This window comes from Filicampus tigris, chromosome 19 (assembly GCF_054856515.1).
Source record: "Filicampus tigris isolate MCC_2025a chromosome 19, RoL_Ftig_1.0, whole genome shotgun sequence".
NCBI lineage: Eukaryota > Metazoa > Chordata > Actinopteri > Syngnathiformes > Syngnathidae > Filicampus > Filicampus tigris.
The window spans coordinates 11448576-11472212 of record NC_141235.1 but is presented as its reverse complement, the minus strand read 5'-3'; the positions used below and the strand labels follow the sequence as shown (position 1 = coordinate 11472212).

The 23637-nt window shown below is 40.2% G+C and overlaps 1 protein-coding gene and 3 long non-coding RNA genes across 16 annotated transcripts; 2 read left to right on the top strand and 2 right to left on the bottom strand.

The window, feature by feature from the left end:
• The first annotated feature begins 153 nt into the window (after window positions 1–153).
• On the top strand, window positions 154–16357 carry LOC147129526 (uncharacterized). Of its 8 annotated transcripts, none has more exons than XM_086017338.1 (14): window positions 154–188; window positions 479–508; window positions 591–616; window positions 721–806; window positions 881–1002; window positions 1245–1428; window positions 1706–1762; window positions 1829–1916; window positions 2078–2145; window positions 2289–2410; window positions 15685–15744; window positions 15824–15951; window positions 16024–16082; window positions 16163–16357. In XM_086017338.1, exons 7-12 carry the CDS (start codon window positions 1725–1727, stop codon window positions 15919–15921), a joined length of 474 nt encoding a protein of 157 aa, XP_085873464.1. In that variant the 5' UTR covers window positions 154–188; window positions 479–508; window positions 591–616; window positions 721–806; window positions 881–1002; window positions 1245–1428; window positions 1706–1724; the 3' UTR covers window positions 15922–15951; window positions 16024–16082; window positions 16163–16357. The 8 variants fall into 8 exon arrangements, 6 of the variants coding, with proteins under 6 accessions (XP_085873464.1, XP_085873465.1, XP_085873468.1 ...); XM_086017339.1 differs by having other exon boundaries at window positions 1609–1762; XM_086017342.1 differs by lacking the exons at window positions 15685–15744; window positions 15824–15951; window positions 16024–16082; window positions 16163–16357 and adding exons at window positions 2482–2528; window positions 2623–2759; window positions 2836–2894; window positions 2979–3216.
• LOC147129525 (uncharacterized) lies at window positions 2039–23260 on the bottom strand. 6 transcript variants are annotated; one of them, XR_015082679.1, is made up of 8 exons: window positions 23206–23260; window positions 19727–19790; window positions 17663–17750; window positions 16003–16325; window positions 15849–15917; window positions 15667–15741; window positions 15240–15605; window positions 12980–15175 (listed from the first exon to the last, which is right to left on the bottom strand). It is a non-coding gene; the product is annotated as an uncharacterized LOC147129525 (long non-coding RNA). The 6 variants fall into 6 exon arrangements; XR_015082674.1 differs by having other exon boundaries at window positions 15667–15917; XR_015082676.1 differs by lacking the exon at window positions 23206–23260 and adding an exon at window positions 20063–20119 and having other exon boundaries at window positions 15667–15917.
• On the bottom strand, window positions 2641–6794 carry LOC147129528 (uncharacterized). Its single transcript, XR_015082680.1, has 4 exons — window positions 6646–6794; window positions 4528–4615; window positions 2870–3196; window positions 2641–2725 (listed from the first exon to the last, which is right to left on the bottom strand). It is a non-coding gene; the product is annotated as an uncharacterized LOC147129528 (long non-coding RNA).
• On the top strand, window positions 7552–12391 carry LOC147129527 (uncharacterized). Its single transcript, XR_015082628.1, has 4 exons — window positions 7552–7638; window positions 8507–8573; window positions 8782–8845; window positions 12324–12391. It is a non-coding gene; the product is annotated as an uncharacterized LOC147129527 (long non-coding RNA).
• Window positions 23261–23637: the final 377 nt, after the last annotated feature.

The following is a 23637-nucleotide window of genomic DNA, read 5'->3' as shown; positions in this document are numbered from 1 at the left end:
GCATCTATTATTTCACTACCGCAATGTCACCATAACACAGCTTCTTTTCCAAAATCTACCTCTGAGCTTTCTGTGTTAAATAGAAGTTTTATTTTTTTTTTCCCCCTATGGAAGTGACGTCATCACCGGAAACCTATTTAAGTCGGGGGAAGAAGACAATCACTCTTTCTCAGCACGCTGACGGCAAGGTGAGTACTCAATCTTTAATGGCCTCTTAAAACTCACTCTTTTGCTCACGTTGAACTAAAGAAGCACTTTTGGCGTGCTCACGCCTTGCTAACATGGCAACCTAAAGCGGCAGCATTGGTAATTAACGCTTCTAATTTAAATTGCACGTTTTCGGAACGTACATACTCATAAATGGATGAACGCAGTAATTTAAATATTTATTCATGGTTAAGTTTGATGTTTAGTCAACAGAAATGCAGCTACTTTGTGTGACGATGACTAACAAAGCTTTTGCTCAAACCTTTTCCAGCATCTGGACGAAAGTGCCGTTTTGCCGAGGGTAAGTAGACAAAACTTCACCAGTCAACCAAATAAATCGTGTATATTATCATGCATGCGTGTTGTCTCATTTCTGTCCACAGGCTTGCATCTAAAACAGAACTGCCAGGTCGACTGCAAAATGGCACAATTTCTGTGTTTTTATATAAAATATCACTATTAAACAGACTAAATCAAGTATCTGGGTGTGTGTGTTTTATTTTCTGTCTACAGGCATCTTAGGCCCAAATGACCCTTAAAATGGCTGACTTGCTGTCTTTTTGGGATATGGCGTCATGCGACGTTTGAGTCTACCAAATGTCAGATTGCTAAACCACTAGCTTGTCAGGCTGAGTATTTTCAAGTGAAATGCTTACGTTGCCTTGTCTTTCAGGCCACCATTCTGTTGAAGAGGCATCCAGCTCTGCTCTCCTCACTGGTAAAACGCACGCTTTCATGACTAATTTCAGCATGTGCTGACCAGGGGACCTCATGTGATCTTGTCAATCAGCAAAGGTATGTCAAATCCAGGTCCAGTTAATAAATCCCAGGCACAGTTTAACTTGCGCCACAGGTGCTTCCACTCAAACAGCTTCTGCGTAGCTCGTTTACCGGTTGAGTGGAAGCACCTGCGGCTACAGCCAAACTGTGGCGGCAGGGGTTTTACTTTCTGGACCTGAATTTAACACCCGAGTCAGGTGGGAACATGGACTCAATGGCAACACTTGGGTCATTGTCAACTTAAATGTTTGCTGCAGTCTCACTCCAGGAAGAAGCGCCAGCCAAGATTCTGGATGAAACCCAAGGAGGCTCAGGAGACCCGATGTGACTTTCCAGCAGTGTCCCATTTGAACTTCAGCTTTTTGTTTTTCCTCCCCCTCTTTTTCTGCAGTCATGCCAGAGCTTCATTGAGGGCTGTGGATCAAAATGGTGGTGTATAAAGTGAGCATTTTTTTTTTCTCTGCAGTTTTGCTAATGTTGCAGTCAGGACACTCATCAGGTCTCTCCAATCCTGTTCCTTGAGACCGCTTTCATGAATATTTTGTCTCCCTGCTGCAATACAGCTGGTTAATATGATCAAGCTCCTAAAGAGCTTGCTGATTTGAATCGGGTGTGTTGCAGATGGGCGCAATGGAAAACAGGCATGACGGTGACCCACAAGGAACAGGATTGAAGACCCTGGTCAACAAGTGACTTTTGTTCTGCTCTTGTCTACCAGGTGGCGCTGAAGAACCGGCATGGATCAACTTGTCAAGTCGCGCTCCTCTTGGTCAAGGTTGGGACCTGTTGCAAAAGACAAACTTGATGAATCAAAGTACTTGACTAATTTTTGTTGTTCTAGGTGGCGCGTTGATCAACTTGCTGACCGGTTAAACAGGCTACAAAAACTTGGCATGTTGAAAGGGCACTCGCCTGCACGTCAGCTTCCAGTAAGAGTGCCATCAGGGGGACTCTTCCACCTGCTGGGCAAAGAAATTCTCCATAAATGTGGAGGGTCTTCAAAGTTGCTAACATTTTCAATACTAAGACATGCAAATAAACTTACTTAAAAATAGCAGTTTGTCTGGTCCATCATTTGTGGTATTTGCAGGTTTGTCCATCCAGGAGAAGTCTCTGCACCAGTCCAGAGTTTCCGGAGCTCGACCAGATGCTGCAGTGGAAGGTTCCAGTCTACAGCCAATCAAAACATTTTATAGTCAACTAAAAATGAGTTGCCATTGAAGGCGAAACACTACATTCATGGTATCTTGCTGATGCCTTAAGCTTTTGAGTTAACTTTGAACTCCCCTTTTGTCTTTAGGTCCCCATGCTGACCAGCTGACGACTCCACCGTGCAGCGATGAGGAGACTGTCTTTACATGTCATCCAACTTGTCGCCATGGTGTTCCAGATGACTGCCTCAATAAGGAGCTCCTGCAGAAATGTAACAGTAAAACATAACCGCCTTTCAGGTTAGTAATAGAATTGTCTACTCACATGTTTGTTGTCCAGCAGATGGCGCTACTGGAGTGCAACATGACTCCAAGTGCGTCTGCCTGAGGGTGAGTCCTCTGCTGGTAAGAAAAGCAACATTTAATTTCAGCTAGCATGTTCCAGTTGTCTCGACAAAGTTGAATGATTTGTTCTTGTGTCCAGTGCGGTCGATCAAGTACCTGCTCACAGCCCGAGACCAGCAACACTTTAGCCTTTCTTGTTGCTTGCTCATCCACGAGGCGCTGAAGCCAAACTTGGAGGCAGCCTGAGAAGAAATGGGAGACATTTACACTTGGACGGTATGCTCTTTAAATTCTTCATTGCACAATCCTCAATGCAACTTTTCTGACTTTTCATTTTTCTTCTCCTTTCTAGGCAGCAAGGAACAAGATCATCCATCATAACGCACCTGAAGACTTGCGTCTTGATCGCTGGTAGGTTTGAAGCCCCAAACATCTTCTGCACAAGATGTTGACTTGACTTTTGACTCACAAATGTTTTTTTTGTTTTTGTCTTAGGTCCACACGCTTGTCCAAGTTCTTCTCGCTGGCTGACCACTAAGCAACGAGCAGACTGTCATCCGACTTGCAACTTTGTCTTCTCGCTGGCCGACCACTTGAGGACTTTGCAACGAGCCGACTGTCATCCAACTTGCAACTTTGTCTTCTCGCTTGCCGACTTTGCAACGAGCAGACTGTCATCCAACTTGTAACTTGTTTGTTTGCGATTGTCAACTCTGCAAAAGAAATAAAGCTTGATTACAAATAACACTTAAACTCTCAACTTGATTCTTACACACATCACAAAAAAACTTCAATCTTCAAAGTTAAAAGAAAAAAAAAAAATCAAAAATATTTTTTCAAATTTTTTTTCCCCCAATTTTTTTTCCAAAAATTCATTTTTTTAAATTTTTTTTTAGAAAGTGGGTGGGGCAAGGCTGGAATAAGGCTTTCTGATTTGCTGATGGGTCTGGAAGTGGGTGGAGCAATGCAGATAAAAGGCTGCGATTGGTCGAAAGGTGGGCGGGATTATGCAAATTAGGAGCACTGTGATTGGTGGGCCCCAAAGTGGGCGTGGCTATGCAAATTTGGGGTGCCCTGATTGGTCGGATTGTCAGAAGTGGGCGTGGTTATGCAAATTAATGCATTCTGATTGGCTATGCAAATCCGAGCCACGCTGTGATTGGTGGATTGAAATTTGGGCGGGGTTCGGGGCGGTCCTAGCAGCAGATAGTCTTTTTTGAAGGCATTTTTGAGTCTTCAGATCAAAGTTGCACTTCAGTCACTACATGAGACAGGACTTTTACTATTCCCCTCAATCTCACATGACCCAAAGCTCGATGAATTTAAAGATTGCTCCAGTTTTGAGTCATGAGGAGGCAAACAGGAGTAGTAATGTGACACTTGTGTCCACAGTAGTAGTCACTGACGTGCAACTCTCACCTCAAGACTTCAAGCAGCCTTTGGAATAGTTTTCCACTGCAGCAACCGACACCCATGATGGCTTCAAATGAGGGCAGATTTACCAATAAAACACAAAGACTCCAATTCAAGTTGAACAATTTATTGGACACAGAAGCTAACATGACAATTTGAAAGCATTTCACCAGTCAATGTTTGTGTGAGCTAACTCAAGTTGCACACACAGACATTGACGATGGAAGCAGCTCAAGTGTTGCCTGCTTGACGAGCTCATGTGTGATGTCACTTACTTGAAATGACGCGCACACACTTTGGCGATGCCACCAAAGGGGGACGTGAGCACACTGGGACAAAAACTAAGTGTACAGCGCAACACCATCATCACACACTGCTGGACATGTTTTGAAATGACACTGATCTGAACCAAGTTAGTCAAAAATAGATGTACTTTTTTTTTTTTAAATATGACATTATTTTTTAACTAATTTGGCCCACATCATTGTCATTCAAAAACATGTCCAGAAGAGTCTGACGATGGTGTCGCGCAGTGCATGAAGTTGAAGTTGAGTGCACTCATGCCCACCTTGTGGTGCGATGTCACATCACATATCAGCTCGTCAAACACACACCACTGCTCAATACTCACACGGGTCCAAATGCATCTTGGCTTTCCCTTCCGCATGTCCCACAAGTCCGTCGGCTGCACCTTTGAGCACGAAGCCTCCTCCATCCATCTGGTCAGGCAGAAAATAAAAGCAGTAAGTTACACTCTACTGCACATAAAAGTTCATTTTTTTTAAATTGTCTATTTTAAGATTCAAGTCGTATTATTAGTAAAATAGGGTGGTATAGTTTCACTTTTAACAATTGCACATGTGCCCTCACACGTCACGCATCTTTGTGAGCAATCAGCTGGTGGCTTTCTCGCCACACCTGACTTCCAATGAGCATCTCACGCTCCTTTCAATCAACTGGTCAAGCAGGACCTCAAAGTCCTCCAAGTGAAAATACTCCGCCCATGTGCTAAGATAGAGTAGTTTAATATTGTTCAAACATACACAAAAATTAAAACTACTCCAACGGGCAGCAATCTGACCCCCTTGTAAATTTACAACACTATAGTATCTGATAAGTATTACTTTACATTTCCAAAATACATAACTTTTATCAAAAGTATATCACTTTTTAAGTTGACGATGTAAGATTACACAGTTTTGTTTGTTCTTTTTGCCTGTCGCCCAAATAATCCTTTGTATTAGAATGTGAAATTATTAATTGGGGAAATAGCAGATTAAATTGTCCATCATGAATACAATTTCGGACTCTAATTATTAAAGTGTTAACTCTAGAGATGAATTTAAATTTCATAAAGCGTTAAAAAAAAAAAAATCCATTTTATTTAAATCCTGTGGCAGCTGACCTCTGCTCACCTTGCAGATAAACTTACGAGGAGAATCAATTGCATAAAGACAAAGATTGACTTTTTTGTAGCATTTCATAACAGCTGAAGCTTTGACAAAGCACTTTACATTACTATAACAAAATAGCAATAATATGACAAGTGCACGCAATAAATCAAAACACAAATTACTACAGTAGACACTGGAAAACAGCAATAAAGTGTCAGTCTCACATCGAATCAAAAGTCAAAGACTGGATACGTGTCTTCAAAAGGCTTTTCAAAACGGACAGAGAAGGGGCTTGCCCGACATTTAATGGAAGGTCATTCGAGAGGGAAGGACCAGCAACAAAAGGCTCCATCCCCTCTGATACTCAAAGAATCATATTCAAGGATCAAAGAAAGCGATTTGAACAGCCTCTGAATCGTAATACTGTGTGACGGTACTTATTTTTTTTCCAAGATTTTGCTAAAGTAAATACCTGTTACAAGCTTCGTATAAAATTATAGTTGAAAAAATGTGATTACGATTTATGTTAAATTTTGCATTCATTACTTAAAATAAATTAATTGCTTGACAGGACTAACTAATATTTATTATTTTGTTCAGGATCAATTTAGATGCGGCATGACATTTTTAATCATTTAAAGGTGTTTTCATTTATTTTGAGTTTTTACATTTATTTACATCTATTTAATGACATTCACTGCAATCGCCAGCACAAAAAAAGCAACACATTTTGGTCAGCAACATATTCCAGACGCCTCTCAGTGAAGCTGCACCTGTACACCGCATACTCTAAGTTGTTGATGTTGGGGTGGAGGCTCTTTCTGTCCGCCAACGTCACGCCCCAGCTCACGACATTTATTGACAACATACAATTTGACAGCTCTGTCAAACTCCACTACAACCATGGGGAAAGACCAATATTCTCGCCTGGTTGATGAAGTATCCAGCAGTGATAACGTACACGTATGCTCCACTACCCAAATAAAGAAATAAACACGTTTTTATAAATAAATATGTATTGTTGTATCTATGCTTTCATGGAGGACTAAGGAAATCATAATATGTTCATTCGCATTTTACTGTAAATAAGAGGATTTTGACTATTTTCTTTTAAATAAAAATAGCCATTCACTCCAACAGCCACCGCCCCCCTTTCTGATTTGTGTGCAAGCAGCTTGGTGACAACAATGATGTTTTACTTTTTTTGTTGATGTTACCCATTCTGCATATATTATCTTGATACTTGAGCTTCATTGTTAAACTTCATGGCAGTCGTGCACTTTAAATGCATGTATAGGCAACTATCAAAAAAGCAATTATTAGTTACCAAGGGGCTGAGTACGGGGAGTCTTTACCTTGCCAGACGCGCCGCTTGCCCATGCGTCCACAACGATCCTCGATCCAGAAAGTTCTGCAAGTTGCCAACATGCGTTCCAAAGTGATCAGTCATGCATGCAATTAATCATTCGTGTGAGCGTGCGGTCAGCAAAAAGTACGGCTTCCCGTTCACCCTCTGAGAGTTCAAAAACCACCCACTTCCGCCAAGTAAACAGATGATTTTACCACCTGTGCTGACCCACCACCGAGCACCACGTGACAAGCACCTCATATACCAATTAACCAGAAAACACCTTCAATACAATTATATTCAATTATTTACAATATGTGACAAAGTGCTGGCACCAACAGTTTGTTTCATTTCAAATGAAATAAAAACAACTCCCAGCAATAGATCCACTAACATCAATGGAGATCCAAACATTATATTTTTTTTAATTTGTGGTCACATTATTAATAATTGGACACAAAATGCGAATGTGTGACCATAAAAAGTCACATATAATGGGTGCACAAAATACTGATTTGTGAATTAGTATCACATTCAAGAACAACTTTAACATCTGGGTTAGAAATTGCCACACATCTTCGCTGGAGACCTCAGTCTCTGGTGTTTTGAAAGACAAGCGTCTTTGAATATTCTCTTCTCATATTTAGCCTGCAATGGCAGCCTTTCCACAATATTAGAGCAAACAAAATCAACAAACAGACAAAAAAGGCAAGTGGTAGTCTCAAAGTGGTGCCTTATACATATAAAAAATCTTCCAACAGTGTTGTTGTTTGAAGAGTCGTTGCAGAATTTAGCAAGGACGCTTTTCTTTCCATTTGAATTGAGCCTTCTCATATCGTACAGTCGTACGCATTCTTTGACCTACGGTAGATAGGTAACATCATAGGACAACATTGCTTGTCGAATGCCTTTGCGATTTCCTGTCCAGTAGGTGGCGATGTGCAATGTACACATCCGTTTCGATGACCAAGTCTCCCAGCGACTGGTAGCTGCGTTTTCAGTGAGTAATTTAAACGTTTTTAAACTATTTGCCATTTATATACAAATGTATGTATTGTACACTATTTAGGAGCATAACGACACTGAGCCCTTCTAGTTCGTCTATCGTTACTCGCTAGTCACTGGAAGCTTGCTAGCTATGGTAAAACAATATCAACAAAGGTGATCGTGAGCTAGCACGCCCACAAGTCGAACTCAGTTGACAATCAAAAGTCAAGGTTGTCAAAGTTGGGTTGAATTATCATGACTTATTGTGTAAATTCAATTCTGCATGTGAAATGTCGACTGTGCATTTGTGGATCAGCAGGCACGCAATTTCAAGACGTCCTCACACGCACACACAGGTCTCAAATATTTTATGAGAATATGAAATGTGTGGAAAGGCCATCTCTACTCAATCCACTATAGGCAGTTCGGCTGTTTCCATTTAACGGGAATGAGCTATATCCCGTTTTTTGTTTAAAACTTTGAAATTGCAAAACGGAAAGCTGAACTTTTATGTGTTTGACACAACTCGGGAAACAAAATACGACCGTAATTTGTTTACCCCAAGCTTGCTTTGCTTGACATGGAGACGTTCTTTTTCTTGCCTTCTCTTTGCTGCTACAGCAGCGTTGTCGAGCGCCTGTTATCAGATATGTATTTATTTTGGGGGGTTTTCAATGCGTTAGCAAAATTAAACATTTGTCAGTTTTGTTTCAGTTTGGTTTTTGGAACGAATATTGACAAAACACGTTTTTGTATTTGTGGATCTGAAAAACACCATCGCGGATGGATTTGTGTGACTAATTTTGTGTCAAATCTCTCCCCATGTTCACCTGCTGCTGGTCGTCTACCTGCACATCTCTCCATCAACATATTCTTCAAAGGTACTGCATGCTGCTTGTTCCTTCCATTTTCTCCCGTGTAGCATTATGCCTCTGGTGGTTCGAGAGGGTCAATGTTGTTATTATATAAATATACTTTTAGTTTAAATCATGTCTGTTAGACCCATTTGAAAAAAATATTGAAGTACATTAAAATATACAGTATATTTTTAGTGTGTACATTTTTTACTCATTTTGCAATACTTTAATGTTTAAAATTAAGGAATGTGATTTCTCTGTATTAAAGTAATCATTATTTTTTTTCTTCAATGGAAAAGAGTTCTCAGCTGCCTTAAGGAAGGTTTTTACTGACCTTGTCAACCTGGGGCTATGTGACTACAGGCAAGGCTGCTCAGTGTTGCTAACATCAATTGTATGCATCTTTTTTGCAAAAATGTTGTGACATTCTAACCCCTCTTTGTTTAAAAAAACAAAAAAAAAACAAGTAGCAAGTTAATATGGTGAAATGAAATGAATGAAAAATCTAACTGAACTAAACTAAAATAAAAATACTTTTTCAAAAATGAAAATAGTAGTCCTCCCCATCTGGGTTGAGACTGCAAATGAAGCCAGACTTCATCTTCTCCAAATTCAAAGTGAACATCTACACTAAGGATCCCTTGTGAAACAATTATCGTAATTTGAAGGTAAGCAGAGAAAACTTATCAGGTTCATGAACCATCATGCTCCTCCATCTCCACTTCAACACGGTTGGATATCACAAGAAGGTAAATATTTGTCAGTGTGATACGCCAAACTAGCTCTTCCACAGAACTTAAAATAACTGACACGGATTCTGACAGTGATCCAAACTGATGGATATGAAACTGAGTATGAATAATGCGAACAACTGCAGAACAAGGTTTAATGTTTATTTGAAGTACACATTACTATTCTGCCCTGCGACTGGCTGGCGGCCAGTTCGGGGTGTAGTCTGCCTTCGCCCATTGACGGCTGGGATAGGCTCCAGCAACTCCCCGTGACCCTGTATAGGATAAGCGGTTTGGAAGATGACATGACATGACATGACATTACTATTCAAATCACTCGCTTTGGCAGTCATTTTGAAAGTTCAAGGTCAAAGTTATCATTTTGCCTTTCAAAATTGCTTACTTGAATTGGCAATACAGGAAAACATACCGTACAATTAGACGATTTCCCAAATTGGACAATCTTCAACGTTTATTTGAATTTGACTTTTCACAATAGGTTGACCGCTTCATAATATTTGGTCATAGCGCCGTCATTTGAGGTTGGATGCATATCAAAGTTCTGTATACATGTTTGGATTCCTTGTGACAATAAAAATAATTTGATATTCATATTTTTTCTCCGGGCACTCCGGTTTCCTCCCACATTCCAAAAACATGCATGGTAAGTTGATTGGACTGTCTAAATTGCCCCTAGGTGTGATTGTGAGTGCGGTTGTTTGTCTCTGTGTGCCCTGCGATTGGCTGGCAACCAGTTCAGGGTGTCCCCCGCCTACTGCCCAAAGACAGCTGGGATAGGCTCCAGCACGCCCCGCGACCCTTGTGAGGAGAAGCGGTACAGATAATGGATGGATGGATGATATTCATATTGACACAGTAAGGGGCATTTTTTAAAAATTCCCCTAATTGACCTATATGACCTTTGATGCCCAGTAGTTTCAAGCTGCAGATGGAAGCAAAGTCTCGGGCTTAGTTCTGCTGGATCTGAGCACTGTCTTCCATATAGTTGACCATGTAATCTTATTACTGAGGTTTGAACACTGGATGGGGCTCTCTGGTACAGCGCTAAACTGGTTTGAGTCCTATCTCAAGGACAGGATGTACTTTTATGAATTTGGTACATGGCTGTCACCTGTGGGGTTCCCCAGGTGTCGGTCCTCTGAACCTTGTTGTTTAATCTGTACATGCTTTCATTAAGACAGCTAATATGAAGCTACCCCAACTATGGAAATGTCACTCATATTTACATGTAACTGATGGTAGATGAAGTTGGATTCATTCTGTCACGACATCAAACAGATCAGTGTGTAGATGTGAAATTTCTCCAGCTAATTCCATTCTGAGGCAAAGTTGGTCTCCAGCAGGTTAGACTACTTGTCTGCTGTCTAAATAAGATATAAGACAACTGCAGTACATCCCGAATGCTGCTGCTCAAGTCTTGACTAGAACCTGGAAATACAAACGTATGTGCTCAGGTGTGGTCCGTGTCCCTTTTGGTCATTGGATATTATGTTTGGAAGCAGATGTGAAAAATGGGGAAAAAAGGACTCATTTGATTTTCATTTTATAATACAAACACCAACATTGAAATACAGCTTAATTTTCTATTTTGTTGTCTGGAACAAGTAAGGGAAAGTCTAAAACAGAAGTCGAATATAGCACGTGACACAAATCGAAATACGGTTCGTATATCTTTAGATTCCCGGAAGTTGCCACCGAAAGCATTTCTCCTCGTGACCAGGAGATGACGTCAGCGAAGCGCCTAAAGACGACATCGTGAACTTTTTTTGTAACCTGGAAAAAATAGTTGGCATCCTCGACTATATCCCACAATTCCATGCGGCGGGGCGTGCTTGGCCTTTGCAAATGCAGCTACTGAGTGTAAACATTTTGATAGTTTACGCGACTACATGTTTTAAGTGACTTAACAATTTGTAGCGACGGAGAAGTAAACTTAGACTTTAGACAGGCAGGCGAGTGTGCGGGAAATTGCGTGTGATTGGAGATTTGGATCCTTAGAAACGTCAACAGGAAAACTGACCAGAGGTATGATATCGATCTTGTCAAATATGTATGTACAATACACAAGTTTGTGTACAATAGTCAAAGGGTAGTAGTCATCTGAATTCAGGCAAATTAACGTGTTCTCATTGATCTCCCACATTCAAGATTATCTCAGGGCAGGGCACTTTTCAAACACTTCTACAAGTAAGAGGCAAAAGTTCTTCAAGTTGTTTAATTGTCACTCCAAACTATTGTTCCACGCAACACTGGCGTGTAAAGCAAGTGATGACGCAACGCACGGCGGCTAGCTAAATGCTACACATACAGTAAAAGGCAGATATGCTTACCAAAATTAGCACCGATGTTACGGTAAATAAACCTTTAAACAGCCGGCACGCAGGGAGTAGTTCAGGGTGTTGTATAATTATCTTCTTCTGTTTATTATTATTATTACATCGTTACTATTAACGAGGACACGGGAAACAACAGTACATCTGCGTTTAAATGTGAAGCTATATTCAGAATGCTAAACGACTGCGCTGTGCGTGCATTGTAACCATGGCAACAGCTAGCGGTGAACTAGAGGTGGAAAGATTTTTTTCCGTCGATCGCTTTACATTTGGGTGGGCGTCAAAACCCTGGTTTGTAATGATTTTCAGAAGGCGAACGAAACCTTTTCGTCACTAACAGAAGCAGATTCGGCCCGGCAGGAGTTTAAGACTTGTTTTGTCAATATCAAAAGGATCGCAGCAATTTTTGAGATTTTATGGACATTACAATTTTCTTCTCCATATGTGTGCAATCAAAGAGTTGTTTTTGATATTTTAAGAGATTTATGTGGGCACAGGTTGAGATTGTGCACGTGAATTGTGGTGGCGATTGGTCGTAGTTTCTTCTCGTTAATCTTTTTTTCACGCACACACTGGTAAATTTGGTTTGGATGTGGTGGTGTAGGGGTGGGTTGGATGAGCGCAGTATATCGGGAGAATATTCCCGATGACACGTGATACTTTGGGGGGCCTGAGAAAGTCTTCCCAATTTTCTCCCCAATAGTATTAATAGTTATGATTAAATTTGATTTCATCATGTTTCGTTGTGTGTTGCAGGAGAAAGCTTAAGACCTGTCGGACCAGTAGCGACCCGCGCACTCCGCCCATCCGACGAGACGAGACGAGACGCTTCTCAATCTCCCAATAGAGTTGCCTTTCTCGACAAAGCAAGAATTTTGAAACTAAAACACGCACTGTTTGTGACTGAAGCAGACAAGAAGACACTTGTGTGTTTAATTCAAGCACTTTATTTACGACCACAAATAAAGCAAAGTAACAAATTACCCATGTCTCTTTGTCATGTTCGTCTTCAATTTCAAACCAAGTTGACTCTCTACCCGATGGATGACATCATGAAGTTAGTGGTAGTAAACACTGGTGGGGTGGGGTTTATTTGTTTGAGTGTCATCACACAGTCCACGTGGAATGTTAGCGGTGTAAGTGACCATTGCACGAGGGATGCCAACCCTCGCCCCAATTACATTTCATTTTTTCATGTAACTGAGGATAAGCGGCTCAGGTAATGTCCGGATAGATGAGAAGTGTTGACCACAATCCAATAAATAGACAACAAAATTCCGGAATTTCTCCGTCAAGATGGCCGAGTGGTATAAGATGTGGCTTGGTGTTCCAGAGACCCGGGTTCGATTTTCACTCTTTGCCCCATTTACAAATTAATTGGAGAACAAAGCAAGAGTCGAACCCGGGTCTCTCGTAGACCAAACCATGACACTAACCGTTCGACCATGTCAGATCTTCTAATGTCATTTGAAAGGTTATAGATATATGCAATAATACATTTGCGTTCTGTCGCCCTACTCGTATATAGTATCAAGAGGGTCACATGTGTTGACTCACACAAAGTGGTAGTCGAGTGGTAAAATTCCCCGTTCCTCCACAGACAACCCGGGTTCGAATCCCGGTAAGCATATATGGCAATGCATCTATGATTTCACTACCGCAATGTCACCATTACACAGCTTCTTTTCCAAAATCTACCTCTTAGCTTTCTGTGTGAAATAGAAGTTTTAATTTTTTTTTCCCCGATGGAAGTGACGTCATCACCGGAAACCTATTTAAGTCGGGGGAAGAAGACAATCACTCTTTCTCAGCACGCTGACGGCAAGGTGAGTACTCAATCTTTGATGGCCTCTTAAAACTCACTCTTTTTCTCACGTTGAACTAAAGAAGCACTTTTGGCGTGCTCACGCCTTGCTAACATGGCATCCTAAAGCGGCAGCACTGGCATTGGTAATTAACGCTTCTAATTTAAATTGCACGTTTTCGGAACGTACATACTCATAAATGGATGAACGCAATTTAAATATTTATTCATGGTTAAGTTTGATGTTCATTCAACAGAAATGCAGCTACTTTGTGTGACGATGACTAACAAAGCTTTTGCTCAAACCTTTTCCAGCATCTGGACGAAAGTGCCGTTTTGCCGACGGTAAGTAGACAAAACTTCACCAGAAAACCAAATAAATCGTGTATATTATCATGCATGCGTGTTGTCTCATTTCTGTCCACAGGCTTGCATCTAAAACAGAACTGCCGGGTCGACTGCAAAATGGCACAATTTCTGCGTTTTTTTTATATAAAAGATATCACTATTAAACAGACTAAATCAAGTACCTTTGTGTGTGTGTTTTTTATTTTCTGTCTACAGGCATCTTAGGCCCAAATGACCCTTAAAATGTCTGACTTGCTGTTTTTTTTGGGTGGGGAACATGGCATCATGAGACTTTTGCATGTCTACCAAATGTCAGATTGCTAAGCCACTAGCTTGTCAGACTGAGTATTTTCAAGTGGAATGCTTACGTTGCCTTGTCTTTCAGGCCACCATTCTGTTGAAGAGGCGTCCAGCTCTGCTCTCCTCACTGGTAAAAATTACACTCTTTCATACATATACAAATGTTTGACTAATTTCAGCATGTGCTGACCAGGGGACCTCCTGTGATCTTGTCAATCAGCAAAGGTATGTCAAATCCAGGTCCAGTTAATAAATCCCAGGCACAGTTTGACTTGGGCCACAGGTGCTTCCACTCAAGCAGCTTCTGCGGAGCTCGTTTACTGGTTGAGTGGAAGCACCTGCGGCTACAGCCAAACTGTGGCAGCAGGGGTTTTACTTTCTGGACCTGAATTTGACACCTGAGTCAGGTGGGAACATGGACTCGATGGCAACACTTGGGTCATTGTCAACTTGAATGTTTGCTGCAGTCTCACTCCAGGAAGAAGCACCAGCCAAGATTCTGGATGAAACCCAAGGAGGCTCAGGAGACCCGATGTGACTTTCCAGCAGTGTCCCATTTGAACTTCAGCTTTTTGTTTTTCCTCCCCCTCTTTTTCTGCAGTCATGCCAGAGCTTCATTGAGGGCTGTGGAACAAAATGGTGGTGTATAAAGTGAGCATTTTTTTTTCTCTGCAGTTTTGCTAATGTTGCAGTCAGGACACTCATCAGGTCTCTCCAATCCTGTTCCTTGAGACCGCTTTCATGAATATTTTGTCTCCCTGCTGCACTACAACTGATTAAAATGATCAGGCTCCTAAAGAGCTTTCTGATTTGAATCGGCTGTGTTGCAGATGGGCAGGACTGCGACCCACAAGGAACAAGATTGAAGACCCTGGTCAACAAGTTTTGTCCTGCTCTTGTCCACCAGGTGGCGCTGAAGAACCTAATCATTGTCGCATGGATCGACTTGTGAAGTTGAGCTCTTCGTCAAGGTTGGGACCTGTTGCAAAAGACAAAGTTGATGAATCAAAGTACTTGACTAGATTTTGTTGTTCTAGGTGGCGCGATGATCAACTTGCTGACCGGTTAAACAGGCTACAAAAAGTTGGCATGTTGAAAGAGCACTCGCCTGCACTGCAGCTTCCAGTAAGAGTGCCATCAGGAACTCTTCCACCTGCTGGGCAAAGAAATTCTCCATAGCTGCTAACATTTTCAATATTAAGACATGCAAATAAACGTACTTAAAAATAGCAGTTTGTCTGGTCCATCATTTGTGGTATTTGCAGGTTTGTCCATCCAGGAGAAGTCTCTGCACCAGTCCAGAGTTTCCGGAGCTCGACCAGATGCTGCAGTGGAAGGTTCCAGTCTACAGCCAATCAAAACATTTTAGTCAACTAAAAATGAGTTGCCATTGAAGGCGAAACACTACATTCATGGTATCTTGCTGATGCCTGAAGCTTTTGAGTTAACTTTGAACTCCCCTTTTGTCTTTAGGTCGCCATGCTGACCAGCTGACGACTCCACCGTGCAGCGACGAGGAGACTGTCTTTACATGTCATCCAACTTGTCGCCATGGTGTTTCAGATGACTGCCTCAATAAGGAGCTCCTGCTGAAACGTAACGGTAAAACATAACCGCATTACAGTTTAGTAATCAAAGTCTACTCACATGTTCCTTGTCTTGCAGATGGCGCCACTGGAGTGCAACATGACTCAGTGTGTCTGCCTGAGGATGAGTCCTCTGCTGGTAAGAAAAGCAACATTTAATTTCAGCTAGCATGTTCCAGTTGTCTCGACAAAGTTGAATGATTTGTTCTTGTGTCCAGTGCGGTCGATCAAGTATCTGCTCACAGCCCAAGACTTTGGCCTTTCTTGTTGCTTGCTCATCCACGAGGTGCTGAAGCCAAACTTGGAGGCAGCCTGAGAAGAAATGGGAGACATTTACACTTGGACGGTATGCTCTTTAAATTCTTCATTGCACAATCCTCAATGCGACTTTTCTGACCTTTTCGTCCCCTTTTTATAGGCAGCAAGGATGAAGATCATCCATCATAACGCACCTGAAGACTTGCGTCTTCGTCGCTGGTAGGTTTGAAGCCCCAAACATCTTCTGCACAAGATGTTGACTTAACTTTTGACTCACAAATGTTTTTTTTTTGTCTTAGGTCCACACGCTTGTCCAAGTTCTTCTCGCTGGCTGACCACTAAGCAACGAGCAGACTGTCATCCGACTTGCAACTTTGTCTTCTCGCTGGCCGACCACTTGAGGACTTTGCAACGAGCAGACTGTCATCCAACTTGTAACTTGTTTGTTTGCGATTGTCAACTCTGCAAAAGAAATAAAGCTTGATTACAAATAACACTTAAACTCTCAACTTGATTCTTACACACATCACAAAAAACTTCAATCTTCAAAGTTAAAACAAAAAAAACAAAAAAAAAAATCAAAAATATTTTTTCAAATTTTTTTTCCCCAAATTTTTTTTCCAAAAATTCTTTTTTTTTCTTTTTTTTTTTAGAAAGTGGGTGGGGCAAGGCTGGAGTAAGGCTTTCTGATTCGCTGATGGGTCTGGAAGTGGGTGGAGCAATGCAGATAAAAGGCTGCGATTGGTCGAAAGGTGGGCGGGATTATGCAAATTAGGAGCACTGTGATTGGTGGGTCCCAAAGTGGGCGTGGCTATGTAAATTTGGAGTGCCCTGATTGGTCGGATTGTCAGAAGTGGGCGTGGTTATGCAAATTAATGCGTTCTGATTGGCTATGCAAATCTGAGCCACGCTGTGATTGGTGGATTGAAATTTGGGCGGAGTTAGGGGCGGTCCTAGCAGCAGATAGTCTTTTTTGAAGGCATTTTTGAGTCTTCAGATCAAAGTTGCACTTCAGTCACTACATGAGACAGGACTTTTACTATTCCCCTCAATCTCACATGACCCAAAGCTCGATGAATTTAAAGATTGCTCCAGTTTTGAGTCATGAGGAGGCAAACAGGAGTAGTAATGTGACACTTGTGTCCACAGTAGTAGTCACTGACGTGCAACTCTCACCTCAAGACTTCAAGCAGCCTTTGGAATAGTTTTCCACTGCAGCAACCGACACCCATGATGGCTTCAAATGAGGGCAGATTTACCAATAAAACACAAAGACTCCAATTCAAGTTGAACAATTTATTGGACACAGAAGCTAACATGACAATTTGAAAGCATTTCACCAGTCAATGTTTGTGTGAGCCAACTCAAGTTGCACACACAGACATTGACGATGGAAGCAGCTCAAGTGTTGCCTGCTTGACGAGCTCATGTGTGATGTCACTTACTTGAAATGACGCGCACACACTTTGGCGATGCCACCAAAGGGGGCCGTGAGCACACTGGGACAAAAACTAAGTGTACAGCGCAACACCATCATCACACACTGCTGGACATGTTTTGAAATGACACTGATGTGAACCAAGTTAGTCAAAAATAGATGTACTTTTTTTTTTTAATATGACATTATTTTTTAACTAATTTGGCCCACATCATTGTCATTCAAAAACATGTCCAGAAGAGTCTGACGATGGTGTCGCGCAGTGCATGAAGTTGAAGTTGAGTGCACTCATGCCCACCTTGTGGTGCGATGTCACATCACATATCAGCTCGTCAAACACACGCCACTGCTCAATACTCACACGGGTCCAAATGCATCTTGGCTTTCCCTTCCGCATGTCCCACAAGTCCGTCGGCTGCACCTTTGAGCACGAAGCCTCCTCCATCCATCTGGTCAGGCAGAAAATAAAAGCAGTGAGTAACACTCTTCTGCACATAAAAGTTCATTTTTTTTAAAATTGTCTATTTTAAGATTAAAGTCGTATTAGTAAAACAAGGTGGCATAGTTTCACTTTTAACATTTGCAAATGTGCCCACACACGTCATGCGTCTGTGTGATCAATCAGCTGGTGGCTTTCTCCACACCTGACTTCCAATGAGCAACTCACGCTCCTTTCAATCAACTGGTCAAGCAGGACCTCAAAGTCCTCCAAGTGAAAATACTCCGCCCATGTGCTAAGATAGAGTAGTTTAATATTGTTCAAACATACACAAAAAGTAAAACTACTCCAACAGGCATTAATCTGATCCCCTTGTAAAAATGCCACTTTACTCTTGTCATTTTACAACACTACATTATCTGATAAGTATTACTTTACATTTCCAAAATACACAACTTTTATTAAAAGTATACAGCTTTTTGAGTTGATATAAGATTACACAGTTTTGTTTGTTCTTTTACCCTGGCCCAAATCATTTGTATTAGAATGTGAAATTATTAATTGGGGAAAAAGCAGATTCCATCGTCTCATTAATGCAATTTTGGACTCTAATTAGGGCTGTCAAAATTAAAGCGTTAACTCTGTAGATTAATACAAATTTCATAAAGCGTTTTCAAAAAAAAAAGAACTCCGTTTTATTTAATTCCTGTGGCAGCTGACCTCTGCTCAGCTTGCAGCCAAACTGAGAGGAGAGTCACTGACAAACAAAGATGGACTTTTACGTAGTTTTACTTTGAAAAGTTACTCATTGGAGAAATCCAAAATATGTCTTTGGCATATCGTACAACAGTTTTAATTCTATATAATACGATACAACTTAATTATAGAGCGCATTTCATAACAGCTGCAGCGTTAACAAAGCACTTTACTTTACAATAACAAAATAGCAATAATATATACAACAAGTGCACGCAATAAATTAAAACACAAATTACTCCAGTAGACACTGGAAAACAGCAATAAAGTGTCAGTCTCACATTGGATCAAAAGTCAAAGACTGGATACGTGTCTTCAAAAGGCTTTTCAAAATGGACAGAGTGAATTGCCTGACATTTAATGGAAGGCCATTGCAGCAACAGAAAAGGCTCCATCCCCACATATTCAAGGTTCAAAGAAAGCGCTTTGAACAGCCTCTGAATCAAAATGTAGTTCACTTTTTTTTTTTTTTTCCGGGATTTTGCTAAAGTAAAAATCGGTTACAAGCTTTGTATGAAATTATAGTTGAAAAAATGTGATAACGATTTATGTTAAATTTTGCATTCATTACTTCAAATAAATAAAATCGCTTGACAGAACTAACTCAATTTTTTTTTCAGAGGCAATTTATGTCACGTCATGACGTTCTTAATTTAAAGGTGTTTTTATATATTTTGAGTTTTTACATTTATTTACATTCCTGTTATGGCTTATCTATTGGATGACTTATTCACTGCAATCGCCAGCATAAAAAAAAGCAACACAACATTTTGGTCAGCAACATATTGAAGACGCCTCTCAGTGAAGCAGCACCTTTACATCGCATACTCAAAGGTTTGGCTCAGTTGTTGACGTTGGGGTGGAGGCTCTTTCTGTCTGGCAAGAGGCAACGTCTGGCCCCAGCACATGACATTTATTGACAACATACAAACTGACATCCCTGTCTTTAAAAGCTGCCTCTACAATCAATCTTTATGGGTGCTCACCAGAGTGGTGGCTTCATTTGCAGTCTCAACTCAGATGGGGAGGACTACTATTTTCATTTTTGAAAAAGTATTTTTATTTTAGTTTAGTTCAGTTAGATTTTTCATTCATTTCATTTCACCATTTTAACTTGCTACTTGTTTTTTTTTTTTTTTTTTTTTTTTAAACAAAGAGGGGTTAGAATGTCACAACATTTTTGCAAAAAAGATGCATACAATTGATGTTAGCAACACTGAGCAGCCTTACCTGTAGTCACATAGCCCCAGGTTGACAAGGTCAGTAAAAACCTTCCTTAAGGCAGCTGAGAACTCTTTTGCATTGAAGAAAAAAATGATTACTTTAATACAGAGAAATCACATTCCTTAATTTTAAACATGAAATTATTGCAAAATGAGTAAAAAATTTGTACACAATAAAAATATACCGTATATTTTAATGTACTTCAATATTTTTTCAAATTGATCTAACAGACACTATTTAAACTAAAAGTATATTTATATAATAACAACATTGACCCTCTCGAACCACCAGAGGCATAATGCTACACAGGAGAAAATAAAAGGAACAAGCAGCATGCAGTACCTTTGAAGAATATGTTGATGGAGAGATGTGCAGGTAGACGACCAGCAGCAGGTGAACATGGGGAGAGATTTGACACAAAATTAGTCACACAAACGCATCCGCGATGGTGTTTTTCAGATCCACAAATATATTGGTGATTTTCACATGTGTTTTTTAATGTTGTGTGTGCATTTATCATGACTCTGTGTGTGAATTGTCGAATGTGCGTTTGTGGCTCAGCGGACAACCGCATTTTTTTTTTGGACACAAACGTCATATTTTCTAAGATATTCCCACACTGGAGGCTGACGTTTCAATCGTGCAAACAGCAAAGGCGCTCCATTCTGTCCATCTGTCGGACTGCGCGGACAATATAGCAAAAAGTAGCTTATCGAATTATACTGTAAGTAAACTTTTTTTTGTACTAAAATGAAGGCAGAATAAAAACTTGAGATGTACTTTTTAAATTCTTCATTTTCTAGACTTCACAGAAGTATGCTTAAGTATACTTGGTTTGTACTGAAAAGTATACACCAAAGTCTAAGATAAACTTATATGGAAGCTTCAAGTATACGCGTTCCTTCTGTAGAGTACAGTACACAGAAAAATGTAAGTCTATAAATACATTAATACTAAAAATTAAATGTATGACCATATCGTCGCTGTCCTGTGTAAACACCTTTGTCCATTTTTGCCCCATGTTTTAAATTTTTACAGGTTCACAATTGTCCAGAGCTCAACTGTATTGTCTTTATTTACATTAAAAACACACCAAAAGAGTTAGAAACATTTGACTTGACTTTATTGGTCCAGGTTTTTGTCCCTAATTAGCATTGGTGTTATATCACAGAATCATCTGTTTCAACAAGAAGACATTTTGTTTTTAATCATTTCAGGCCAGAAAGCTGTAATGATTTATGTTCCTTAAACTCATATATGATGTACTTTTTACATTGATTTGTGAGTATTATCTGATTTAGTAAGAGCCTCGACTAAAACACAACATAGCTTGGCACATGTAACAAATGCGAAAAATTGATTTAAGAATAAGAATGCCTTTATTGATGAACATGTTTATTTAAAAACAAGCAAGTTTGATTAAACATGTACCAGCTTTCAAGCGCACAGCACTATTGTACCTCTTCAGTGGGGATTCAGTTCATACGGATTTACTCTTGCAAGAAAAAAATTACAGTCTTAAGAACCATTGAATTGTTTAGTGTTACAAAGCAAGGAACGTGCTACCGAATCGCAACTACAGATCAACACAGACACTTTGAGAAAGTATATTTCTTTGCCGTTATGTTTGTCACCCCGTGGCTGTTGTATTCATATATATTCCAAATTACTAAATAAAAAAAATAAATAAAAGAAAGTCCTAATCCTTGCCAATGTGGCACTGATGCACTTTATGTATTTATTCATTTATTTTTAGTAACTGAGAACACATCAACACAAGAACCATGGGGTGACAAACATAGCGGAAAAGAAATAAATTACAGAAATTAAAGCGTGACATCATCAGCTAGCACCCAAACTATTGACAGACCCCAAGCCGAGCTGACCCTACCCCTTCTACCAAGGGGCAGCCGGAGTAGCCGATTTAAAACTTGGCGCCAAAGCTTACTTGAATTGAAAGAAAAAAACGGTCTAGTTACGAACGACCTTGCATCGTGTCATCTCGGGTTTTTCATAAGCTGTAAAATAAAACCATGGATATTGCCATTTAATATTTTAAAGATAGGGCTGTGGAGGTTGGCAAGATTTCTTGTATGACTTCGGAGGTTCAACAAAGTTACCCAAAACAAATCACGGAGTGCCCTTTGGACAAAGTTGGCTGGATTCAAAACTCAAAACTTAATGCTATATTGATGGGTGCAATGTATGAGAGTTGTAAACGACCCACAATGTTTTCTAATACTATGTAGTGTACACTAACTCTTCAAGTGTCTCATTTTATCCAGTTCTCTTGTAGCATTTTTTCTTTTTTGCTTCCTGCTCTTACTTCCTTCCTTACTTCCTGCTACAAAGTATTCAATGAATGAGGAAAATGCAACTTTATTTATTCATTATTTCATGTATCTGACCTCTAAAATAGGTAGCGGTACGGGAGTGGGAGTCATGCTGAACGGGAGCAGGGTGGGATACAAGTCGTTTTCACTGGGATGGAATTTTTCTTTTTTAATTAATTAATTTATTATACTGTGGTCCGGGATTTTTTTTTCCCGTGGGAGTCGGATGGTACCCGAGTAAAAATCCATCTATCCAATCCAATCTATCCCACACACAGAAATTGTTAACATCCACATGTGTTCAGGCCATCCCTCTTCAGTCCGCTAGAGGGTAGTGTCTCTGTCTCCAACAATCCGTGTATCATTTGTTCATTTGTTGTTGTTTTTTTAAACAAAACGGGTAGTAAAAAAATAAATTTAAAAAATTGTTTTGTCAATATTCGTTCCAAAACCCAAAATGAAACAAAACTGACAAATCTTTAATTTTGCTCACGCATTGAAAACCCCCAAAAATAAATAAATAACTGATAACAGGCGCTCGACAACGCTGCTGTAGCAGCAAAGAGAAGGCGAAGAAGAAGAACGTCTTCGTGTCGAGGCAAAGCAAGCTTGGGGTAAACGAATTACGGTCGTATTTTGTTTCCCCGAGTTGTGTCAAACACATAAAAGTTTAGCTTTCCGTTTTTCAATTTCAAAGTTTTAAACAAAAAACGGGATGTAGCTCATTCCCGTTAAATGGAAACAGTAGAACTGCCTATAGTGGAATGAGTAGAGATGGCCTTTCCACACATGTAAAATATTTGAGACCTGTGTGTGCGTGTGAGAACATCTTGAAATTGCGTGCCTGCTGATCCACAAATGCACAGACAACATTTCACATGCAGAATTGAATTTACACAATAAATCATGATAATTTAACCCAATTTGACAACCTTGACTTTTGATTGTCAGCTGAGTTCGACTTGTGGGCGTACTAGCTCACGATCACCTTTGTTGATATTGTTTTACCATAGCTAGCAAGCTTCCAGTGACTAGCGAGTAACGATAAACGAACTAGAAGGGCTCAGTGTCGTAATTATGCTACTAAATAGTGTACAATACATACATTTGTATATACATGGCAAAGAGTTTAAAAACGTTTAAATTACTCACTGAAAACGCAGCTACCAGTCACTAGGAGACTTGGTCATCGAAACGGATGTGTACGTTTCTTCTTCTTCTTTTTCTGCTGCTGCTGCTTCTTCGTCTTGATTTTGGCGGGTTACATCTCCTTGGTGCATATCGCCACCTACTGGACAGGAGATCGCAAAGGCATTTGACAAGCAATGTTGTCCTATGATGATATCTATCTACCGTAGGTCAAAGAATGTGTACGACTGTACGATATGAGAAGGCTCAATTCAAATGGAAAGAAAAGCATGCTTGCCAAATTCTGCAACGACTCTTCAAACAACAACACTGTTGGAAGATTTTTTATATGTATAAGGCACCACTTTGAGACTACCACTTGCCTTTTTTGTCTGTTTGTTGATTTTGTTTGCCCTAATATTGTGGATAGGCTGCCATTGCAGGCTAAATATGAGA